Source organism: Bos taurus, chromosome 8 (assembly GCF_002263795.3).
Source record: "Bos taurus isolate L1 Dominette 01449 registration number 42190680 breed Hereford chromosome 8, ARS-UCD2.0, whole genome shotgun sequence".
Lineage (NCBI taxonomy): Eukaryota > Metazoa > Chordata > Mammalia > Artiodactyla > Bovidae > Bos > Bos taurus.
In genome coordinates this window covers 11,105,513-11,127,039 of record NC_037335.1, presented here as the reverse complement: position 1 = coordinate 11,127,039, position 21,527 = coordinate 11,105,513, and the positions used below count along the sequence as shown (strand labels likewise).

The window sequence follows — 21,527 nt, the reverse complement described above, 5'->3', positions numbered from 1 at the left end:
GCATCTCCCCCAGGCCCTACGCTGGGTGGGAGCTAGGGGTCCAGAATGTTTGGTGCGTCCCCGTTTTCAAGCATATACTGAGCATTCCCTGCTGTGTACCTAAGCTCCATGCCCAGGGCGGGTGATGGGAGGCATGGTCCTCACTATCTTCTTGGGGCCCCACAGTTCAGTGGGGTCCACTAGAGAGAAACCAAGGATTTGCTTTCACTAAACTGTGACTTCTCTTCCTACATGTCAAATAAAAGATTCAGAAAGTAGCAGCTCCAAGAGCTCAGAGGAGAGGCTGGAGTGGTCAGGGAGGGCTTCCTGGAGGAGCTGCCCTTTCTCTGGTTTGTTGTTATTCCCACTCACACCAGAAGGCATCTACTTCTCACACCTCACTTCACACATCACTTTCTTGGCTTTCTCCTCCATGTCACCTGACTCCACTCCTGATCCCAGGTGCCCAAAGGTCACAGGTGAAGCCTGGGGTTGGGGCAGGAGGTAAGGACTGCAGCAATTGAAGTCCATAATGAGTATTAGCATCCAGGCTGGTCTCCAGAGCAAAATAGATGATCCTGGATGGCCGTGGCCTTTGCCCGGAGCCATCCAGCTCTCTCAGCCTCCCACCTGAGTGCCCACATGGAACTCGAGCCCAGTCCTGAAGTTAGAACTATGAGTGCCTGCCTGGTGCAGACCTTGTGCCAAATACCTATGCATGTGAGCTCGGGATGGGCTCCCAGCCTCACTTAAGATTCTCAGCCCCCATTCTCAGCTGGCCAGGCCGACTTAGAGGGTCATGTCAGCAGCCTGAACCCCCAGAGCCAGTAATCGGCAGACCTGGGACTTCAGACCCTTGGGTGTCAGAGCGCCTGGCGCCCACTTCATGGGACAGCCTCAGGAGACCTGTCCTTGTAGACTGACTTCTGCCCTCTTCTCTCTGACCCTAGGTGCCCCCGGCCCTCCAGGACCCAGAGGACTCAAGGGAGATGTGGGCGTGAAAGGGCCTGCTGGCGGCAAAGGACCAAAAGGAGACCCCGGCAGCTTGGGGCCCCCAGGACCCCAGGGTCCCCAGGGGCAGCCCGGGGAGCCTGGGCCTGTGGGAGAAAGGGGGCCAGTTGGCCCCAGGGGTTTCCCAGGCCTCAAAGGGTCAAAGGGCAGCTTCGGAACTGTGGGCGCAAGAGGACAGCCGGGCCCCAAGGGGGATGTGGGGCCCCCAGGGCCAGAGGGCCCCCCGGGGGCTCCAGGGCCAGAGGGGCCTCAGGGAGAACCAGGGATCGCTGGGAAGACAGGGTCCCCAGGCCAGCGGGGGCCCATGGGGCCGAAGGGTGAGCCAGGGATCCAGGGTCCCCCTGGCTTCCCTGGGCCCCCGGGCCCACCAGGAAGCCAGAGCAGCTACTGAGGAGAAGTCCAGTCCCGGAAACTGCCACACAAAAGGCAGGGAGTGGGCTTTGGCACAGGGAGGCCCCTATAAAGCCACACCTACAGACGTGTGGTCCTTTGACCCCAAAGGGGGTTCCCCCAGGCCTGTCCCTGCACCTCTGGGCTCCCCAGTAGTGACTTAGCATAGAAAGCAGCCCCTTACACAAACACACACACACACACACACACACACGGGCATGTCCCTGCTGGCCAGGGCGGCTGACTGGGTTTCCCTGGCTGGGCAGGAGGAGAGGTTAAGAGAAGTGCCCTCTCCTGTGATGAGCCTGCCAGGGAGGTGGCTACCTCGGGGGGACAGTCTGGACTCTGGCTCTGAATGGGTGGCCAACTCCAGTCTTTCTAGCATCTTCACCCCATCCTAGCTGGCCAGCAGTTCCCTGAGGCTCCCAGGGGTTGAAAAGACCCAGGAGAACATTTGAGGAGGGATGAAGGGTGCAGGGAGGTGGGGAATTATGGTTCAAACTCTAGGGACAGGGTGGGCTTGGCAACCACAAGACCCTCTCCCATAACCTTGGGAACAGGGTCCCGGGCCCACCCCTGCCCTGCGCATGACAGAGCATCTCCACCTGGACCCTGAGGACTACATCCCCGGGAGTTCAGCCTTTTTTTTCCCCGCACCAGAAAACTTCCTGGCTTCATCCTTGTGTCTGCCTTCAGGAGCATCCCAGGAAGAAACCAAACAGGAATTCCATCTGCACCAGGGCTCTCTCCTAGCCCTGGAACTTTATGTCAAAGGAGGAGGCCCCACTGCAATCCTGGGGTGACCTTTTTGTGGTGACAGGGGGAGGGCTGCCCCCCAACTGGCTCTCCTCCTGCCCCCCTGACCTCACCCCACAGTGACCCAGACTGGCCCAAGGCCTCTCTGCAGGGACAGCAACCCCAGATGAGGAAATGGGTCACATCCCTCTGACGTCACCCCTCACGCCACTTCCTGCATAGCCAGCAGCAAGGAGCACTGGGCCTTCCCCAGAATGGTGAGCTCCCAGTGAAGCTTCATCCCTTTGTATCCTAACAGATAACGACCCCTCCTCCAGGCTGGGTGCTTGCAGCTGTCCCTCCCCGACCTCATCCAGAGACCGGCCTCTCCCCCATCCAGAAGCCTTATCGATGACCACCCCCCCCCACCTTCTTGTAACAGGTGTGCAACTGGCTTGCACTCCCGCCACCCCAACTGTGTGTAGTTCTCCTGTCTACATATGATATCATGCCACCTAGTATCACCCACTCAGTAAAGACCTGTTTCCAGGAGGGAGGTGTCTTCTGGTCCTTTCTGCCTGATGGAGGCCATGATGCCTTCAGAGTCTCCACCTCACCTGACCTTTGAAGGGGAACCAGGGGTTGAAATGTCCCTTAGATATTCAGTCCCACTGTGGAGTCCAGGTCTGAACCCTTAGCCCTCACTCCGGAAACACTGAGCTCCGCTGGGCCTTCCCAGTGGTCCTCAAGGGGCCAAGATGGCCGAGGGATTACCCAGAGCAAGCAGGAGCCTAGTGGAAGCCATGTGAATTTACTCATCTCGCAGCAGAGTCCTGGAGCGCTTGTGCTAAAACAAGACTGGAAAAGAAGACCCCACACCCAACAGTTAGCTGCTTCTTCCTCCTCTTGTCCCTAAGATGAGGAGATGAAGCAGAAAAGGAGGAGGAAAGCAGACCAGACCTGCCGCAGAGGGCCTGGCCCTCCAGCATCCACAGGAGACAAAGGATACCTGGGTCCTTGTGAGTCAGCCGGCCTGATCCAGGAAGTGAGATCCGGGACAAGTTCCAATGAGCCAGGGGCTGGAATGAGAGACGAGCCAGCAGGGATCAAACACTGAGGTGCTCTCAGAACATAAACAGAAATACAGAAGAAAAACCCCTGGGTCCTGGACAGTTGCCACCGACACGTCCCTGGCTGTGCGGTTTGCGGGGGATCAGCTTGGTTCACCAGCACAGGGTGGAGGCAGGCACCTGGAGCCCATCCCTGGGGCCACCCCCATGGACTCAGTTCATGCCGCCACCCCCGGTCGCAGAAGTCCTCTCGAGCTCTAGCAAGGAAGTAGGGAGGGGACACTCATGACAATGGACATGAATTTGAGCAAACTGCGGGAGGCAGTGGAAGACAGAGGAGCCTGGCTCTGTCAGACACGACTTAGAGACCAAACAACAGCAATTTATGCCCAGGAGGATGCAGCAGGTAAAATCAAGCCTACGGAAACTTGATGCAGAGCTCGGTCTTGGGGTGACTAGATGTGGAGAACTGCCAGCGTCTCCAGCCCCCATCTTCACTTCCAGAGAACACACCAGTCTCCTCTCTCTTCTCTCAGTGGTCCCCTCCCTTTGCTCTTCGCTGTCCCCTTCCTGCTGATCTGCATTTTCTGTTTGCATGAGGCCCAGTGTATCAGTGTCACTGCTCACCACCAAAGGGCCCAGGCCTACAATTTCTAGTTCCCAGCCTTAGGAGGGCAAAATCTGATCACTTACCCCATGGGTTCAGGGGTCTTACCACAGAGGGAGAGGGTTCAGTCTGTAAAAAAATTAGAGGTACAAGAACAAGAGTTACCATGAACAAAACTAGCCACAAAATCTGTGTTTGGCAACAGAGGAATAGAATAACCTGAACAGTAACAATAATAGCAAACACTGATGGAAGAGTTACCATGCAGCAGAATACCATTCTAAGCACTTTACGTATTAATTCACTTAACCCTCACTACAATGTGTAATGTAGCTATATATCTGTAGTCTCTATGTATACTGTGCATAAAATCATTATGAGCAATGTTAGAAAATCCAGCATTTTGATGGAGTATGCGCATGCATTCAGTCACTCAGTCATGTCCAATTCTTTGCAACCCTATGGGCTGCAGCCGGCCAGGCTCTTCTGTCTGTGGGATTTTCCAGGCAAGAATACTGGAGTGGGTTGCCATTTCCTCCTCCAGGGGATCTTCCTAACCCAGGGATCAAACTTGCATCTCTTGTATCTCCTTCATTGGCAGGCAGATTCTTTACCACTACGGCACCTGGGAAGCCCCTCTATGTTTACTGTATCTATATTATTATTATTCCCATTTTACAGATGGGGAAACTGAGGCTTGGAGAGATTAATTAGCTTCCTAAACTCACATAGTTAATGAGTTTTTAGATGTATCTCTATTGAAACTCAGTCTTGGGTAATTTAACTTCTCTTCTGTTTCCTCCCCTGTAAAGTAGGGGTTAAAATTGTACCTACCCCAAAAGGCTGCTGAGGGGATTAAATAAAATGATGCTCTTGGCCAGTTTCCCAGCAAATTAGTCAGCCCAGGCCACCATAACAAAATATCACAGATTGGGTGGCTCAAACAACAGAAATTTATTTTCTTGGAGTTCCAGAGGCTGGAAGTCTAGGATCAAGGTGCCCACTTTTCCTGGCTTCTTGCTGTGCCTTCATGTGGTGGTGGGGAGAGAGATGCATGGGGGAAGGGGAGAGAGATACACACACTCAGAGGGATAGAAAGGCAGAGGGAGAGCTGTCTTTCTCGTCTTGGAAGGCTGCAGTCCTATCGGATTAGGGCCTCACTCTTATGACCTCATTTAACCTTCACTGGGCTTCCCAGGGGGCTTCCCTGGTGGCTCAGATGGTAAAGAATCTGCTGCAATGTGGGAGACCCCAGATCGATCCCTGGGTCAGGAAGATGTCCTGAAGAAGGAAATGGCTACCCACTCCAGTATTCTTGCCTGGAGAATCCCATTGACAGAGGAGCCTGGTGGGCTGCAGTTCATGGGGTCACAAGGAGTCGGACATAACTGAGCACACATGCACACGTGCTAACCTTCATTACATCCTAAGACCCTCGCCCTAGGTACAGTCACACTGAGGGTCAGGGTCTCAATATATGGATTTTTCAGGGACACAATTCAGTGCCGGGGCCCAGCGATGGTTACCATCCCATAAACATCAGGCAAACTCATGCTGGTGTTTATCCTACAGACCCAGGCTTTCTGAAGGACAGTATTACTCACCACTTCCCTCTGCAGATGAGCAGCCAGAACATGAGCTTCCGCACACACCCACCCACCTTCCCTGCATGATTAGAGCCAGGAAGGAGCTGGTGACTCACTTGGCTCAAAGGCTTTGCTATTCAAGTGAGAAACCAAAGGCTGAAAAGGGCCTGAGGGGCTTGTTGCCCGACAGGGATCAGAACTCCAGCATCTGGGTTTCTGGGCAATGCAATTTCTCATGTCTCAGGTTTTTCAGCAACTTGGCTGTTGGTTAGATCCATCAGGCAGCAAATGATGTACATTCCCCAGAAAGTGGCCCCCCTACACATACACACACACACACACAATCCCTCTCTCTGTCTCATTTCATCAAACAGCCACCCCACAACCCGCCCCACTAACATGGCCCTTCAGGGCATCTCATTTCAGTTCTGTTCAGTTCAGTTCAGTCACTCAGTCTTGTCCGACTCTTTGCGACCCCATGGACTGCAGCATGCCAGGCTTCCCTGTCCATCACCAACTCCTGGAACTTGCTTAAATTCATGTCCATTGATTCGGTGATGCCATCAACCATCTCATCCCTTCTCCTGCCTTCAATTTTTCCCAGCATCAGGGTCTTTTCCAATGACTCAGTTCTTCACATCAGATGGCCAAAGTAGTGGGGTTTAATCTTCAACATCAGTCCTTCCAATGAATATTCAGGGCTGATTTCCTTTAGGATGGACTGGTTGGATCTCCTTGCAGTCCAAGAGACTCTCAAGGGTCTTCTCCAACACCACAGTTCAAAAGTATCAATTCTTCAGTGCTCAACTTTCTTTATAGTACAACTCTCACACCCATACATGTCTACTGGAAAAACTATAGCTTTGATTAGATGGACCTTTGTTGGCAAAGAAATGTCTCTGCTTTTTAATATGCTGTCTAGGTTGATCATAGCTTTTCTTTCAAGGAGCAAGTGTCTTTTAATTTCACGGCTGCAGTCACCATCTGCAGTGATTTTGGAGCCCTAAAAAATAAAGTCTGTCACTGTTTCCATTGTTTCCCCATCTATTTGCCATGAAGTGATTGGACCAGATGCCATGATCTTAGTTTTCTGAATGCTGAATTTTAAGCCAACTTTTTCACTCTCCTCAGGGCATCTGGACCATTGTAAATATTGCTAAAAATCCTAAGAGCTGACCACAGGGGCTGGTGGGGCCGGCAGTCAGAATCATAAAGGTTTGCTACAACCTGTGTGTAAACTTTGGGAAATGGATCTACCTGAATCCAGCGGGGTGATGAGGGGGCGGTGCTTCATGATAGAGTCCCTCAGTGCACGTGGAATGGGAGTGGGTTGTGTTTGTTCTCTGCTGGGTCCTCCGTGTGTCAGGGGACTGTCAGCCCAGCACTGCTCTCTCTGACTTCCAGTTTCTTGATCCAGAAACAAAGAGGGCATCCTGGGCTCAACTCCATCTGGGAGTCACCAGATGTGGCCCAATTCCTGTCCTACAACTCTGACCAAGGGCTCTTCCTCCTGCCCTGCATGGCTGCTTTCCTGGGATGAGCCAAGGCCAAGGCAGGAAAATCTGAATCCAGACTTGGAGATGATGGCAGTGGGGTGCAGTCAGTGGGCTAGAATCATGGCCTTTGCCATTGAGTTGTTTTAATTGCCACCAGATGTACAAAACCTTGAGGAGCTCTGGGCCTTTTTCTAAGCAGAACAAGAGCCTTCCTGGAGGCCACAGGCCTGGGACACATACTTGAGCACCTCTAAAAACCCCAGACTGGCCCACCTTTATCCCTGGCAGGTGCCCCTCCAGCTGGGGCAGCAGAGGGGTCTGGGCAGAACCTTGGGGCCTTCCTCCTGCTCCTTCTCCTCTGCCAGGGCTGAGCTGGCAACATCTCCCATGCCAGCCCTGGACACACCTGTCAAAACAGAACCACAGGAGAGGAGAGCGGAGAGTGGAGAGCTGACAAACACGCTCTGACCATACCGTGCTTTTCAGCAGGGTGGGCCCAGCTGGCAAGGAGCTGCCTGGACACATAGGTGGGCGGTGCACTGAGCAGACTCCCTGGGCATTTATTTTCTTTGCCTGTACCTGTTCAGTCCTTTTATTTTCTCTTGAACGCTTCAAAGGGAAAGGCTCTGTGTCTGATGGCATGGGAGAGACACAAAGGCTGGTGCGGTGCACTCAGTGGGGACAACCAGTGAAAATGCAGATGGCCGGTCTGCACCCCAGACCCACTGCTTCAAGACCACAGAGATGCGGTGGGATAGGAGGAATGAGGGGGAGAAGTCTCTAGGGCATTCCAATGCCCCCATATAAAATTGAGAGCCAGGAATGTAAGAAATAAAGAAAGGGGAAAAATGTTTTTATTTATGCATTTGTTGCTGTTCAGCCAGCAAGTCATGTCCGATTCTTTGCAACCCCATGGACGGCAGCACGCCAGGCTTCCCTGTCCTTTGCCCTAGGTCAACTCTATTGTTTCTGAAGTTGTTCCTTGCAACAAGGCAGAGCTCCCTCAAATGAAAGGAAGAAAGAATCTGCACATGATCATTGTATCCAGATATATAACCTGACAGTTGCTTCTTTTTCTACCATCTCCCAGAATTTTCTCAAACTTGTCCATCAAGTCGGTGATGCTCTCCAACCATCTCATCCTCTGTTGCTCCCTTCTCCTCCTGCCCTCAATTTTTCCCAGCATCAGGGTCTTTTGCAATGAGTTGATTACAGTACCTCATTTAATCCTCAGGAACTAAATGTATTTACATTTAATAGGTCAGAAAACCAGCCTCAAAAAAGTAAGTTGCTTAATGCCACAGAGATGTAATATGAATCCTAACCCAGGATTAATGGAAGCCAGCTATGCCGAGCTGATATCAACCAAGGTTCTTGGCTTTCCCCAAGCAATAGAAATAGACAAAAAGCCAGACAAGAAATTCAGGCAAGACTTTTTTATGGTCCCTGCTGCAACAGCAGGGAACAAGAACAAACAACAGTTTCCCTTGCTGACTCCCCAAGGAGGAGGGTGAGCTGGTTCCTCATATGGAGCAAGGATAGAGATGTGTTCGGGGGTCAGGCTAGAGGGTGGCTTAGTTGGTTTGTCCAGCCCTCAGGTGGTGTTGCATGCCGGGGATATTTGCAATGACTAGCTTTTGCTCCCAAAACCTTGTTTTTGCTCCTGGCTTTTCAGAAGTGGCGTGCATGAATGCTAAATTGCTTCAGTCATGTTTGACTCTTTATGACCCTGTGGACTGTAGCCCAACAGGGTCCTCTGTCCATGAAATTCTCCAGGGAAGAATACTGGAGTGGGTAGCCATTTCCTTCTCCAGGGGATCTTCCCGACCCAACGGCTGAACCAATCTCTCCTGCAGCTCCTGCACTGCAGGCAAATTCTTTACTGCTGAGCCACTGGGAAAGCAAGTTGGGTTTTTTTTTATCTTTTTGTCCAGAATTTGCTCTAACGGTGCATGCATGAGGTAATTTTTAGTCTCTTATAATTTCTTTATATTTTGTTCCTTGAGAAGATGTTTGTCCACATACAAGGACTGCAGGAAAGGGACCCAGGTCCCAGCCTGTCTCAGAGCTACTTCTTACACAATGGCGAAATCAGGAATTCAGTGGGGCCTGAGAAAGCAGAGATCCACAGAAACCTCCCTATGGCCTTTTCCCTAAACCCAAGGTCTCCAAAATGGGAGCCCAGCCAAATCCTCCAGTGGGAAAGGAACAAACTTTTAAATATTAAACAATGTTCTTCTTGTGTTTTGCTCATTCAAGGTCACACTTTGTTTTCACACAATCAGATTTGACCAAAAAAAACTATGAAATGATAAAAAATATGACTTGAAAATAAATTTAACTTTATTATCCTTCATGATAAACATCGTTCTAGTGCAATTTTAGTTTGAGACATTAACCAATAATAGAAACATGGAAAATAATTCATAAATAAATTTACATTTATTAGGAGATAAAATAAATGATCCTCCAATTTTTTTTTTTTTTTATTAATGGTGGGTGTGATCAAATACTTGAACACAAAAGGGTCCTAAGATGGCGGAGGAATAGGATGGGGAGACCACTTTCTCCCCCACATATTCATCAAAAGAACATTTGAACGCTGAGTAAATTCCACAAAACAACTTCTGAATGCCGGCAGAGGACAGCAGGCACCCAGAAAAGCAGCCCATTATCTTCAAAAGGAGGTAGGAAAAAATATAAAAGATAAAAAGCGAGACAAAAGAGGTAAGGACAGAGCTCCATCCCGGGAAGGGAGTCTTAAAAAAGAGAGAAGTTTCCAAACACCAGGGAACATTCTCACTTCCGAGTCTGTGGCGAGCCTTGGAACCACAGAGGGCAACATAACTGGCAGGAGAAACAAATAAATAACTAAAACCCACAGATTACGAGCCCAGCGGTAACTCCCCCAGCGGAGAAGCAGCGCAGACGCCTGCATCCGCCACTAGCAAGCAGGGGCTGGGCAGGGAGGCACAGGCTGCATTGCTTAGAGTAAGGCTCGGGCCTGAATGCCCCGAGGGCTATCTGAGGGAACTAACTTGGACTAGCAAACCAGAGTGTGAGATAGCTACCGAGATAGCTACCACGCAAAAAGCCCTAACCTAAGACACCGCCAAGCCCGCTCACAGAACAAAGGACCGAGCAGAGCTAGCAGGCTGCAGACCAGCCCATCCCCCTCTGGTGATAGGCAGGCGAGGGCAGCCAGAGCCGGAAGCGGGCAATCGCGGCCCCAGAGAGGCATTATCTAGCAAACTGCAAGCAGGCTTCATTGATAACCAAGATTTCTTGAGATTCTGGACAGTCAACATCCGCCTCTTGGCGGAGAAGGTGTGCCAGTTGTACACCCAGAAAACTGAGCCACAGGGACGGGGGAGGCAATAAGTCGCAGCAACTGTGCTCACCAAACACCTGGTCACCTGAACTGCTCAGACCTGGGAAGGGCACAAGACGCAGGCCCAACCTAGTCTGCACCTTTGAGGACTACCCGAGTACCTGAACCTGAGCCGCTTAGACCTGGGAAGTGCATACAACCCAGGGCTTGGCCTCAGACAGTTCCCAGCAGAGCAACCTAGAGCCTAAGCAGTGTAGACAGGGAAAGCACACACACCATGAGCGGGGGCAAACCCAGTGTGGCCAAGACACTGCGAGCACACGCCAGTGTTACTTGTTTTCAGCGTCCCTCCCTCCCCACAGCACCACTGAATAACTGAGCCTAAAAAATTGTCCACCACAACCCCCTTGGGTCAGGACAGAAATTAGACACTGAAGAGACCAGCAAACAGAAGAAGCTAAAACAGAGGGAATTTCCTTGGAAGTGACAGGTCCAATAGATTAAAACCCTATAGTTCGTACTGACTACATAGGAAGGGGCCTATAGATCTTGAGAAATATAAGCCGGATCAAGGAACTATCCAAAAATGAACTGACCCCACACTGCCCACAACAACACCAGAGAAAGTCCTAGATATATTTTTACTATTTTTATGATCATTCTTTAATTTTTAAAATTTTTAAGTCCTCTATTACTCTTTTCATTTTCATTTTTATAACCTACTATTACTTTGCAAAAAAAAAAAGAGAGAGAAACCTTATTTTTTAAAGCAAACTTCATATATATATATATAATAACTTTTGTGACTTTTTTCTCTTTAATATTGAATTTTTGAAAATCCAACCTCTACTCTAGATTTTTAATCTTTGCTTTTTGGTATTTGCTATCAATTTCATACCTTTAAGAACCCAATCTTCAGTACCTATTTTTACTTGGGAGCAAGATTACTGGCTTGACCACTCTCTCCCCCTTTGGACTCTCCTTTTTCTCCATCAGGTCGCCTCTATCTCCTCCCTCCCCCTTCTCTTCTCTACCCAACTCTGTGAATCTCTTTGTGTGTTCCGGACGGTGGAGAACACTTAGGGAACTGATTACTGGCTGGATCTGTCTCTCTCCTTTTGATTTCCTCTTTATCCTCCTGGCCACCTCTGTCTCCTTCCTCCCTCTTCTCTTCTCTATATAACTCCGTGAATATCTTTGAGCGGTCCAGACTGTGGAGCACACATAAGGAATGATTACTAGCTAGTTTGCTCTCTTCTGTTTTGATTCCACCTCATCTCATCCTGGTCACCTCTATCTCCCTCCTCCCTCTTCTCACCTCCAAGTAACTCTGTGAACCTCTCTGGGTGTCCATCACTGTGGAGAAACCTTTCATCTTTAATCTAGATGTTTTATCAACGGTGCTGTATGGATGGAGAAGTTTTGAGGCTACTGTAAAAATAAGACTGAAAACCAGAAGCAGGAGGCTTAAGTCCAAATCCTGAGAACACCAGAGGACTCCTGACTCCAGGGAACATTAATCGACAGGAGCTCATCAAATGCCTCCATACCTACACTGAAACCAAGCACCACCCAAGGGCCAACAAGTTCCAGAGCAAGACATATCACACAAATTATCCAGCAACACAGGAACACAGCCCTGTTCCTGTTCAATATACAGGCTGCCCAAAGTCACTCCAAACCCATTGACATCTCATGACTCATTACTGGACACTTCATTGCACTTCAGAGAGAAGAAATCCAGCTCCACCCACCAGAACACCAACACAAGCTTCCCTAACCAGAAAATCTTGACAAGCCCACCCACAGCAAGGAAACTCCACAATAAAGAGAACTCCACAAACTGCCAGAATACAGAAAGGACACCCCAAACACAGCAATATAAACAAGATGAAGAGACAGAGGAATACCAAGCAGGTAAAGGAACAGGATAAATGCCCACCAAATCAAACAAAAGAGGAAGAGATAGGGAATCTACCTGATAAAGAATTCCAAATAATGATAGTAAAATGATCCAAAATCTTGAAAACAAAATGGAATCACAGATAAATAGCCTGGAGACAAGGATTGACACAATGCAAGAAAGGTTTAACAAAGACCTGCTGCTGCTGAGTCACTTCAGTCGTGTCCGACTCTGTGCGACCCCATAGATGCCAGCCCATGAGGCTCGCCCGTCCCTGGGATTCTCCAGGCAAGAACATTGGAGTGGGTTGCCATTTCCTTGAAAAGTGAAGGTGAAGTTGCTCAGTCGTGTCCGACTCTTAGCAATCCCATGGACTGCAGCCTTCCAGGCTCCTCTGTCCATGGGATTTTCCAGGCAAGAGTACTGGAGTGGGTTGCCATTGCCTTCTCCAAACAAAGACCTAGAAGAAATAAAAAAAGAGTCAATATATAATGAATAATATAATAAGTGATATAAAAAACACTCTGGAGGGAACAAATAGTAGAATAATGGAGGCAGAAGATAGGATTAGTGAGGTAGAAGATAGAATGGTAGATATAAATGAATCAGAGAGGAAAAAAGAAAAACAAATTAAAAGAAATGATGACAATCTCAGAGACCTCTGGGACAATGTTAAACGCCCCAACATTCGAATCATAGGAGTCCCAGAAGAAGAAGACAAAAAGAAAGAACATGAGAAAATACTTGAGGAGATAATAGTTGAAAACTTCCCTAAAATGGGGAAGGAAATAGTCACCCAAGTCCAAGAAACCCAGAGAGTCCCAAAGAGGATAAACCCGAGGCAAAACACCCCAAGACACATATTAATCAAATTAACAAAGATCAAACACAAAGAACAAATATTAAAAGCAGCAATATCAGATCAGTCGCTCAGTCATGTCCGACTCTTTGAGACCCCATGAATCGCAGCACGCCAGGCCTCCCTGTCCATCACCAACTCCCGGAGTTCACCCAGACTCACGTCCATCGAGTCAGTGATGCCATCCAGCCATCTCATCCTCTGTCGTCCCCTTCTCCTCCTGCCCCCAATCCCTCCCAGCATCAGAGTCTTTTCCAATGAGTCAACTCTTCACATGAGGTGGCCAAAGTACTGGAGTTTCAGCTTTAGCATCATTCCTTCCAAAGAAATCCCAGGGCTGATCTCCTTCAGAATGGACTGGTTGGATCTCCTTGCTGTCCAAGAGACTCTCAAGAGTCTTCTCCAACACCACAGTTCAAAAGCATCAATTCTTCAGTGCTCAGCCTTCTTCACAGTCCAACTCTCACATCCATACATGACCACAGAAAAAACCATAGCCTTGACTAGACGAACCTTTGTTGGCAAAGTAATGTCTCTGCTTTTGAATATGGTATCTAGGTTGGTCATAACTTTCCGTCCCAGGAGTAAGCGTCTTTTAATTTCATGGCTGCAGTCACCATCTGTAGTGATTTTGGAGCCCCAAAAAATAAAGTCTGACACTGTTTCCACTGTTTCCCCATCTATTTCCCATGAAGTGATGGGACCGGATGCCATGATCTTCGTTTTCTGAATGTTGAGCTTTAAGCCAACTTTTTCACTCTCCACTTTCACTTTCATCAAGAGGCTTTTAGTTCCTCTTCACTTTCTGCCATAAGAGTGGTGTCATCTGCATATCAGTAATATAAAAAACAACAAATAACATACAAGGGGATTCCCATAAGGATAACAGCTGATGTTTCAATAGAAACTCTTCAGGCCAGGAGGGAATGGCACGACATACTTAAAGTGATTAAAGAAAATAACCTACAGCCCAGATTACTGTACCCAGCAAGGATCTCATTCAAATATGAAGGAGGAATCAAAAGTTTAACAGACAAGCAAAAGCTGAGAGAATTCAGCACCACCAAACCAGCTCTCCAACAAATGCTAAAGGATCTTCTCTAGACAGGAAACACAGAAAGGGTGTATAAACTTGAACCCAAAACAATAAAGTAAATGGCAACGGGATCATACTTATCAATAATTACCTTAAATGTAAATGGGTTGAATGCCCCAACCTAAAGACAACGACTGGCTGAAAGGATACAAAAACAAGACCCCTACATATGTTGTCTACAAGAGACCCACCTTGAAACAAGGGACACATACAGACTGAAAGTGAAGGGCTAGAAAAAGATATTCCATGCAAATAGAGACCAAAAGAAAGCAGGAGTAGCAATACTAATATCAGATAAAACAGACTTTAAAACAAAGGCTGTGAAAAGAGACAAAGAAAGACTACATAATGATCAAAGGATCAATCCAAGAAGATATAACAATTATAAGTATATATGCACCCAACATAGGAACACTGCAATATGTAAGGCAAATGCTAACAAGTATGAAAGGGGAAATTAACAATAACACAATAATAGTGGGAGACTTTAATACCCCACTCACACCTATGGATAGATTAACTAAACAGAAAATTAACAAGGAAACACAAACTTTAAATGATACAATAGACCAGTTAGACCTAATTGATATCTATAGGACATTTCACCCCAAAACAATGAATTTCACCGTTTTCTCAAGCGCACACAGAACCTTCTCCAGAATAGATCACATCCTGGGCCATAAATCTAGCCTTGGTTAACTTCAAAAAAATTGAAATCATTCCAAGCACCTTTTCTGACCACAATGCAGTAAGATTAGATCTCAATTACAGGAGAAAACCTATTTAAAATTCCAACATATGGAGGCTGAACAACACCCTGCTGAATAACCAACAAATCACAGAAGAAATCAAAAAAGAAATCAAAATATGCATAGAAACAAATGAAAATGAAAGCACAACAACCCAAAACCTGTTCTGTTCTGTTCAGTTCAGTCGTTCAGTCATGTCCGACTCTTTGTGACCCCATGAATTGCAGCACGCCAGGCCCCCCTGTCCATCACCAACTCCCGGAGTTCACCCAAACTCATGTCCATCAAGTTGGTGATGCCATCCAGACATCTTATCCTCTGTCGTCCCCTTCTCCTCCTGCACCCAATCCCTCCCAGCATCAGAGTCTTTTCCAATGAGTCAACTCTTCACATGAGGTGGCCAAAGTACTGGAGTTTCAGCTTTAGCATCATTCCTTCCAAAGAAATCCCAGGGCTGATCTCCTTTAGAATGGACTGGTTGGATCTCCTTGCAGTCCAAGAGACTCTCAAGAGTCTTCTCCAACACCACAGTTCAAAGGCATCAATTCTTCGGCACTCAGCCTTCTTCACAGTCCAACTCTCACATCCATACATGACCACAGGAAAAACCATAGCCTTGACTAGATGGACCTTTGTTGGCAAAGTAATGTCTCTGCTTTTGAATATGGTATCTAGGTTGGTCATAACTTTCCTTCCAAGGAGTAAGTGTCTTTTAACTTCATGGCTGCAGTCACCATCTGCAGTGATTTTGGAGCCCCCAAAAATAAAGTCTGACACTGTATCCATTGTTTCCCCATCTATTTGCCATGAAGAGATTGAACCAGATGCCATGATCTTCGTTTTTTGAATGTTGAGCTTTCAGCCAATTTTTTCACTCTCTTTCACTTTCCTCAAAAACGACAGAATGATCTCCGTTCATTTCCAAGGCAAACCATTCAATATCACAGTAATCCAAGTCTATGCCCCAACCAGTAATGCTGAAGAAGCTGAAGTTGAACGGTTCTATGAAGACCTACAAAACCTTTTAGAACTAACACCCAAAAAAGATGTCCTTTTCATTATAGGGGACTGGAATGCAAAAGTAGAAAGTCAAGAAACACCTGGAGTAACAGGCAAATTTGGCCTTGGAATATGGAATGAAGCAGGGCAAAGACTAATAGAGTTTTGCCAAGAAAATGCACTGGTCATAACAAACACCCTCTTGCAACAACACAAGAGAAGACTCTATACATGGATATCACCAGGTGGTCAACACCGAAATCAGATTGACTATATTCTTTGCAGCCAAAGATGGAGAAGCTCTATACAGTCAGCAAAAAAAAAGACCGGGAGCTGACTGTGGCTCAGACCATGAGCTCCTTATTGCCAAATTCAGACTTAAATTGAAGAAAGTAGGGAAAACCACTAGACCATTCAGGTATGACCGAAATAAAATCCCTTACAATTATACAGTGGAACTGAGAAATAGATTTAAGGGCCTAGATCTGATAGAGTGCCTGATGAACTATGGAATGAGGTTCGTGACATTGTACAGGAGACAGGGATCAAGACCATCCCCATGGAAAAGAAATGCAAAAAAGCAAAATGGCTGTCTGAGGAGGCCTTACAAATAGCTGTGAAAAGAAGAGAAGTGAAAAGCAAAGGAGAAAAGGAAAGATATAAGCATCTGAATGCAGAGTTCCAAAGAATAGCAAGAAGAGATAAGAAAGCCTTCCTCAGCGATCAATGCAAAGAAATAGAGGAAAACAACAAAATGGGAAAGACTAGAGATCTCTTGAAGAAAATCAGAGATACCAAAGGAACATTTCATGCAAAGATGGCCTCGATAAAGGACAGAAATGGTATGGACATAACAGAAGAAGAAGATATTAAGAAGAGGTGCCAAGAATACGCAGAAGAACTGTACAAAAAAGATCTTCACGACCCAGGTAATCATGATGGTGTGATCACTGACCTAGAGCCAGATATCCTGGAATGTGAAGTTAAGTGGGCCTTAGAAAGCATCACTACAAACAAAGCTAGTGGAGGTGATGGAATTCCAGTGGAGCTATTCCAAATCCTGAAAGATGATGCTGTGAAAGTGCTGCACTCAAATATGCCAGCAAATTTGGTAAAATCAGCAGTGCCAACAGGACTGGAAACGGTCAGTTTTCATTCCAATCCCAAAGAAAGGCAATGCCAAACAATGCTCAAACTACCGCACATTCGCACTCATCTCACATGCTAGTAAAGTAATGCTCAAAATTCTCCAAGCCAGGCTTCAGCAGTATGTGAACTGTGAACTTCCTGATGTTCAAGCTAGTTTTAGAAAAGGCAGAGGAACCAGAGATCAAATTGCCAACATCCGCTGGATCAGGGAAAAAGCAAGAGAGTTCCAGAAAGGCATCTATTTCTGCTTTATTGACTATGCCAAAGCCTTTGACTGTGTGGATCACAATAAACTGTGGAAAATTCTGAAAGAGATGGGAATACCAGACCACCTGACCTGCCTCTTGAGAAATTTGTATGCAGGTCAGGAAGCAACAGTTAGAACTGGACATGGAACAACAGACTGGTTCCAAATAGGAAAAGGAGTTCGTCAAGGCTGTATATTGTCACCCTGTTTATTTAACTTCTATGCAGAGTACATCATGAGAAACGCTGGACTGGAAGAAGCACAAGCTGGAATCAAGATTGCTGGGAGAAATATCAATAACCTCAGATATGCAGATGACACCACCTTTATGGCAGAAAGTGAAGAGAGGAACTGAAAAGCCTCTTGATGAAAGTGAAAGTGGAGAGTGAAAAAGTTGGCTTAAAGCTCAACATTCAGAATGAAGATCATGGCATCCGGTCCCATCACTTCATGGGAAATAGATGGGGAAACAGTGGAAACAGTGTCAGACTTTATTTTTCTGGGCTCCAAAACCACTGCAGATGGTGACTGCAGCCATGAAATTGAAAGACGCTTACTCCTTGGAAGGAAAGTTATGACCAACCTAGATAGCATGTTCAAGAGCAGAGACATTACTTTGCCAACAAAGGTTTGTCTAGTCAAGGCTATGGTTTTTCCTGTGGTCATGTATGGATGTGAGAGTTGGACTGTGAAGAAGGCTGAGCACGGAAGAATTGATGCTTTTGAACTGTGGTGTTGGAGAAGACTCTTGAGAGTCCCTTGGACTGCAAGGACATCCAATCAGTCCATTCTGAAGGAGATCAGCCCTGGGGTTTCTTTGGAAGGACTGATGCTGAAGCTGAAACTCCAGTACTTTGGCCACCTCATGCGAAGACTTGACTCGCTGCAAAACACTCTGATGCTGGGAGGGATTGGGGGCAAGAGGAGAAGGGGACGACAGAGGATGAGATGGCTGGATGGCATCACGGACTCAATGTACGTGAGTCTGGGTGAACTCCGGGAGTTGGTAATGGACAGCGAGGCCTGGCATGCTGCGATCCATGGGGTCTCAAAGAGTCGGACACGACTGAGCGACAGATCTGATTTGATCTGATCTGATCACTTTCATCAAGAGGCTTTTTAGTTCCTCTTTACTTTCTGCCATAAGGGTGGTGTCATCTGCATATCTGAGGTTCTTGATATTTCTCCCAGCAATCTTGATTCCAGCTTGTGCTTCTTCCAGCCCAGCGTTTCTCACGATATACTCTGCATAGAAGTTAAATAAGCAGGGTGACAATATACAGCCTTGATGTACTTCTTTTCCTGTTTGGAACCAGTGTGTTGTTCCATGTCCAGTTCTAACTGTTCCTTCCTGACCTGCATATAGTTCTCAAGAGGCAGGTCAGGTGGTCTGGTATTCCCATCTCTTTCAGAATTTTCCACAGTTTATTGTGATCCGCACAGTCAAAGGCTTTGGCACAGTCAATAAAGCAGACATAGCTGTTTTTCTGGATCTCTCTTGCTTTTTCGATGATCCAGCAGATGGGAATTTGATCTCTGGTTCCTCTGCCTTTTCTAAAACCAACTTGAACATCTGGAAGTTCACAGTTCACGTACTACTGAAGCCTGGCTTGGAGAATTTTGAGCATTACTTTACTAGCATATTTGATGAGTGGAATTGTGCAGTAGTTTTGAGCATTGTTTGGCATTGCCTTTCTTTGGGATTGGAATGAAAACTGACCCTTTCCAGTCCTGTGGCCACTGCTGAGTTTTCCAAATTTGCTGGCATATTTGGGTGCAGCGCTTTCACAGCATCATCTTCCAGGTTTTGAAATAGCTCCACTGGAATTCCATCACCTCCACTAGCTTTGTTTGTAGTGATGCTTTCTAAGGCCCACTTGACTTCACATTCCAGGATGTCTGGCTCTAGGTGAGTGATCACACCATTGTGATTATCCTGGTCATGAAGATCTTTTTTGTACAGTTCTTCTGTGTATTCTTGGCACCTCTTCTTAATATCTTCTGCTTCTGTTAGGTCCATACCATTTCTGTCCTTTATCGAGCCCATCTTTGCATGAAATGTTCCCTTGGTATCTCTAATTTACTTGACAAGATCTCTAGTCTTTCCCATTCTGTTGTTTTCCTCTATTTTTTTGCATTGATCACTGAGGAAGGCTTTCTTATCTCTTCTTGCTATTCTTTGGAACTCTGCATTCAGATGCTTATATCTTTCCTTTTCTCCTTTGCTTTTCACTTCTCTTCTTTTCACAGCTATTTGTAAGGCCTCCTCAGACAGCCATTTTGCTTTTTTGCATTTCTTTTCCATGGGGATGGTCTTGATCCCTGTCTCCTGTATAATGTCATGAACCTCATTCCATAGTTCATCAGGCACTCTATCTAGTCCCTTAAATCTATTTCTCAGTTCCACTGTATAATCATAAGGAATTTTATTTAGGTCATACCTGAATGGTCTAGTGGTTTTCCCTACTTTCTTCAATTTAAGTCTGAATTTGGCAATAAGGAGCTCATGGTCTGAGCCACAGTCAGCTCCCGGTCTTTTTTTTGCTGACTGTATAGAGCTTCTCCATCCTTGGCTGCAAAGAATATAGTCAATCTGATTTCAGTGTTGACCATCTGGTGATGTCCATGTGTAGAGTCTTCTCCTGTGTTGTTGGAAGAGGGTGTTTGCTATGACCATTGCGTTCTCTTGCAAAACTCTGTTAGCCTTTGCCCTGCTTCATTCCATATTCCAAGGCCAAATTTGCCTGTTACCCCAGGTATCTCTTGACTTTCTACTTTTGCATTCCAGTCCCCTATAATGAAAAGGACATCTTTTTTGGGTGTTAGTTCTAAAAGGTCTTGTAGGTCTTCATAGAACCGTTCAACTTCAGCTTCTTCAGCATTACTGGTTGGGGCATAGACTTGGATTACTGTGATATTGAATGGTTTGCCTTGGAAATGAACAGAGATCATTCTGTCGTTTTTCAGATTGCATCCAAGTACTGCATTTTGAACTCTTGTTGACCATGATGGCTACTCCATTTCTTCTAAGGGATTCCTGCCCACAGTAGTAGATATAATGGTCATCTGAGTTAAATTCACCCATTCCATTCCATTTTAGTTCGCTGATTCCTAGAATGTCAATGTTCACTCTTGCCATCTCCTGTTTGACTACTTCCAATTTGCCTTGATTCATGGACCTAACATTCCAGGTTCCTATGCAATATTGTTCTTACAGCATCCGCCCTTGCTTCTATGACCAGTCACATCCACAACTGGGTGTTGTTTTTGCTTTGGCTCCATCCCTTCATTCTTTCTGGAGTTATTTCTCCACTGATCTCCAGTAGCATTTTGGGCATCTACAGACCTGGGGAGTTCCTCTTTCAGTATCCTATCATTTTGCCTTTTCATACTGTTCATGGGGTTCTCAAGGCAGGAATACTGAAGTGGTTTTCCATTCCCTTCTCCAGTGGACCACATTCTGTCAGACCTCTCCACCATGGCCCGCCCATGTTAGGTGGCCCCACATGGCATGGCTTAGCTTCACTGAGTTAGACAAGGCTGTGGTCCATGTGACCAAAACCTGTGGGACACTGTAAAAGCAGTGCTGAGGGGAAGGTTCATAGCAATACAGCCATACCTCAAGAAACAAGAAAAAAGTTAAGTAAATAACCTAACTCTACATCTAAAGCAACTAGAAAAGGAAGAAATGAAGAACCCCAGAGTTAGTAGAAGGAAGGAAATCTTAAAAATTAGGGCAGAAATAAATGCAAAAGAAACAAAAGAGACCATAGCAAAAATCAACAAAGCCAAAAGCTGGTTTATTTATCCTTTGAGAGGATAAATAAAATTGACAAACCATTAGCCAGACTTATCAAGAAACAAAGGGAGAAAAATCAAATCAATAAAATTAGAAATGAAAATGGAGAGATCACAACAGACAACACAGAAATACAAAGGATCATAAGAGACTACTATCAGCAATTATATGCCAATAAAATGGACAACGTGGAAGAAATGGACAAATTCTTAGAAAAGTACAACTTTCCAAAACTGAACCAGGATGAAATAGAAAATCTTAATAAACCCATCACAAGCACAGAAATTGAAACTGTAATCAGAAATCTTCCAGCAAACAAAAGCCCAGGTCCAGACAGCTTCACAGCTGAATTCTACCAAAAATTTAAAGAAGAGCTAACACCTATCCAACTGAAACTCTTCCACAAAATTGCAGAGGAAGGTAAACTTCCAAACTCATTCTATGAGGCCACCATTACCTTAATACCAAAACCTGACAAAGATGCCACAAAAAGAGAAAACTACAGGCCAATATCACTGATG

The 21,527-nt window shown here is 46.3% G+C and overlaps 1 protein-coding gene across 2 annotated transcripts in view; it reads left to right on the top strand.

Moving 5' to 3' along the window:
- The window catches only part of SCARA3 (scavenger receptor class A member 3), a 38,678-nt gene extending 32,272 nt beyond the window's left edge, over positions 1 to 6,406 (top strand). For both annotated transcript variants that reach the window (XM_002689483.6, XM_059889340.1), the window contains one exon: positions 930 to 6,406. In XM_002689483.6, the coding sequence (XP_002689529.2) occupies positions 930 to 1,381 (452 nt within the window). In that variant the 3' untranslated portion in view covers positions 1,382 to 6,406. The remainder of the gene's footprint in view (positions 1 to 929) is intronic.
- The last annotated feature ends 15,121 nt before the right edge of the window (positions 6,407 to 21,527 follow it).